General features: G+C 53.6%; 1 protein-coding gene across 1 annotated transcript in view; it reads left to right on the top strand.

The window, feature by feature from the left end:
- The window catches only part of FBLIM1 (filamin binding LIM protein 1), a 2,140-nt gene extending 1,386 nt beyond the window's left edge, over positions 1-754 (top strand). The window contains 3 exon segments of the mRNA XM_009892395.1: positions 2-102; positions 206-323; positions 641-754. Coding sequence (XP_009890697.1) covers positions 2-102; positions 206-323; positions 641-754 — 333 coding nt within the window.
- The last annotated feature ends 1,430 nt before the right edge of the window (positions 755-2,184 follow it).

Below are 2,184 nucleotides of genomic sequence, written 5' to 3'. Positions count from 1 at the left end.
TCCCGGCTGCTTCTCCTGCGCCGCCTGCGGCCGTGCCATCGGTGCCGAGAGCTTCGCCGTGGACGAGCGGGACGAGGTGTACTGCGTGGCCGACTTTTACAGGTTGGGGAGCGCGGAAACCGGGGGAGCAACCCCCACTTTGGGGTGGTCTGCCTTGTCCCCGTCACCCCCCAGGGCTCACACCGCCCTGCTTTGCTCCCGTCAGGAAATACGCTGCGGTTTGCAGCGCCTGCGAGCACCCCATCGTTCCCGGCGAGGACAAGGACACCTACAAGATCGAGTGCCTGGGACGCAGTTTCCACGAGAGCTGCTACCGCTGTGAGGTACGGGACCCCAAAAGCCGAGGGGTTTGGCAGCGAGCCTGCGCAAAGCACGGCCACAAGGCTCACGGCGCCCGGGGTTGCGTTTTATCCTGCAAGTTTATCCTCCAGTTTATCCTGCAAGAGACGGGGAGGGGGGAAAAAGAAATAAATTGGGTGAAAAGGAGGATGCGTTTGGCCAGGAGAGCTTCAGCTTCTCAGGCTTTTGACGTAGTTTGTTGCTTTTTCCGAACGCTGGTGGGTTTTGCAGGAAAGATGGGGGATGCAAGGTGGTGTGGAGACCCCGAAAACGTGGCTTCCCTTTCCCCTCTCCCCTCCAGAGCTGTAGGACACCTCTGTCGCCGGAGCCGACGGAGAACGGGTGCTACCCCCTGGGCGACCACCTCCTCTGCAAGTCCTGCCACGTCCGTCGGCGAAACGAGTCGTCCTGCTAAAACCCCGCGGCTCCACCTCCGCCTTCCAGCACCAGACAGCAAAAAAAAAAAGGGGTGCACCCACCGGGATGCACCCCGCCGCCGGTCCCGGGTGCCCGCTGCACCCCCAAATAGCTGCAGGACCGGAGTTTTCGTCACCAAAATGTACTCTGGACCCCGACCTGCGGGGCTGGCCAGGCGCAGAAGGGCAGATACGATGTCCCAGCACGGCTCTGCGCTCGTCACAAACACAAAAAGCCCTGGCAGAGCAGCGGTGGTGGAGGAGCTGAGGCTATAATCACTTATTTCTTTTTTTAAACTCCTTTTCCGAGGCCGGTTTGGTTTCCTTGGGTAATTTTTTTTTTTTCCCTCTTTCTTCTCGAACTTCCTCGGAGTTTCACTTAAACATTTCTCTCTGCAGTGACGCAGAGAGCGGGCACTGATTTAGTTACTCACAGTTAAATAAACTCCCCCCGAGTTTTAAAAACCCCTTGTTTCTTTCATCCGCCCTACACTCCAAACCCATCAAATGCAAATTTAAAAAGAAAAAAGAAAAAAAAAAAACAACCCGCCACTTTTTTTGATTTTATAGACGCAGCAGGAGTCGGGTCGCTCTTGGTGCGGTGATTTGGCCGATGGCCCACGGGAGGGTCGTTTTTTGGGGCCGGATTTGGTATTTTGTGCTGTGCCGCGGTGTTGGTAAGAGGGTGTTCGGTGGTGGTGGGGTTTTATTTTTTTGTTGACAGACTGCACTGTCTGGGCTCCTTCCCAACCGAGTCCCGGAGCCGGCAGAGGGCAGCCGGAGCACAAATTCCTCCATCGCGCAGAAAAACTCTGGCTAAATGCCCTCTCTCTGACAGCGCCGGGATGCCGGGAATGACCCGACAGCCCCATTTTTGCACCTTATCCAATATAATATCGCTCCGCCATCGGAAGCTTTTTGATCTTCTATCAGTCCAAGCCCCAAACCAGCAGAAATCAGACTATTTTTTTCTGCATGCCCAACAGCTGCGCAACCGACGTCACCGGCGCTTAGCGGTTTCGTTTGCAAGGGCGTCGCAAACCAGCCGGAGGAAGAGGGGTTTTCTTTTTAACCGAAAGCGCTTACAAAGCCACAGATTGAGAGCAGAAAATAGCAAGAGCGTCTGAGACGATGCTTAAAGTTTTCCTGATTAAAAAAATGGGAGTTGCTTAAAAAAAATAACCAACCAACCAACCACCAAACCAGCAGCCGTACACTTCTGGGTCACAGTGTATAATGTCTCTCCAGTGCGTGCTGTATTTATGAATGAAAGGGTTAATGTATATTTAATGTATGCACGGGATTAATCACACCTACCCCGCAACTATTTCCTGCCGACTCTCCCCATCTACAAAGGCTGTTACTCACCCTTCGTTAATGTGCGTCTACAGCCCATGAATCAGGTCATAACTTGCTATAAACTTAATTA

This window comes from Charadrius vociferus, unplaced genomic scaffold (assembly GCF_000708025.1).
Source record: "Charadrius vociferus isolate BGI_N301 unplaced genomic scaffold, ASM70802v2 scaffold2759, whole genome shotgun sequence".
NCBI classification, from domain to species: domain Eukaryota; kingdom Metazoa; phylum Chordata; class Aves; order Charadriiformes; family Charadriidae; genus Charadrius; species Charadrius vociferus.
The sequence above is the reverse complement of the archived record's forward strand: the minus strand, read 5'-3'. Positions and strand labels throughout refer to the sequence as shown.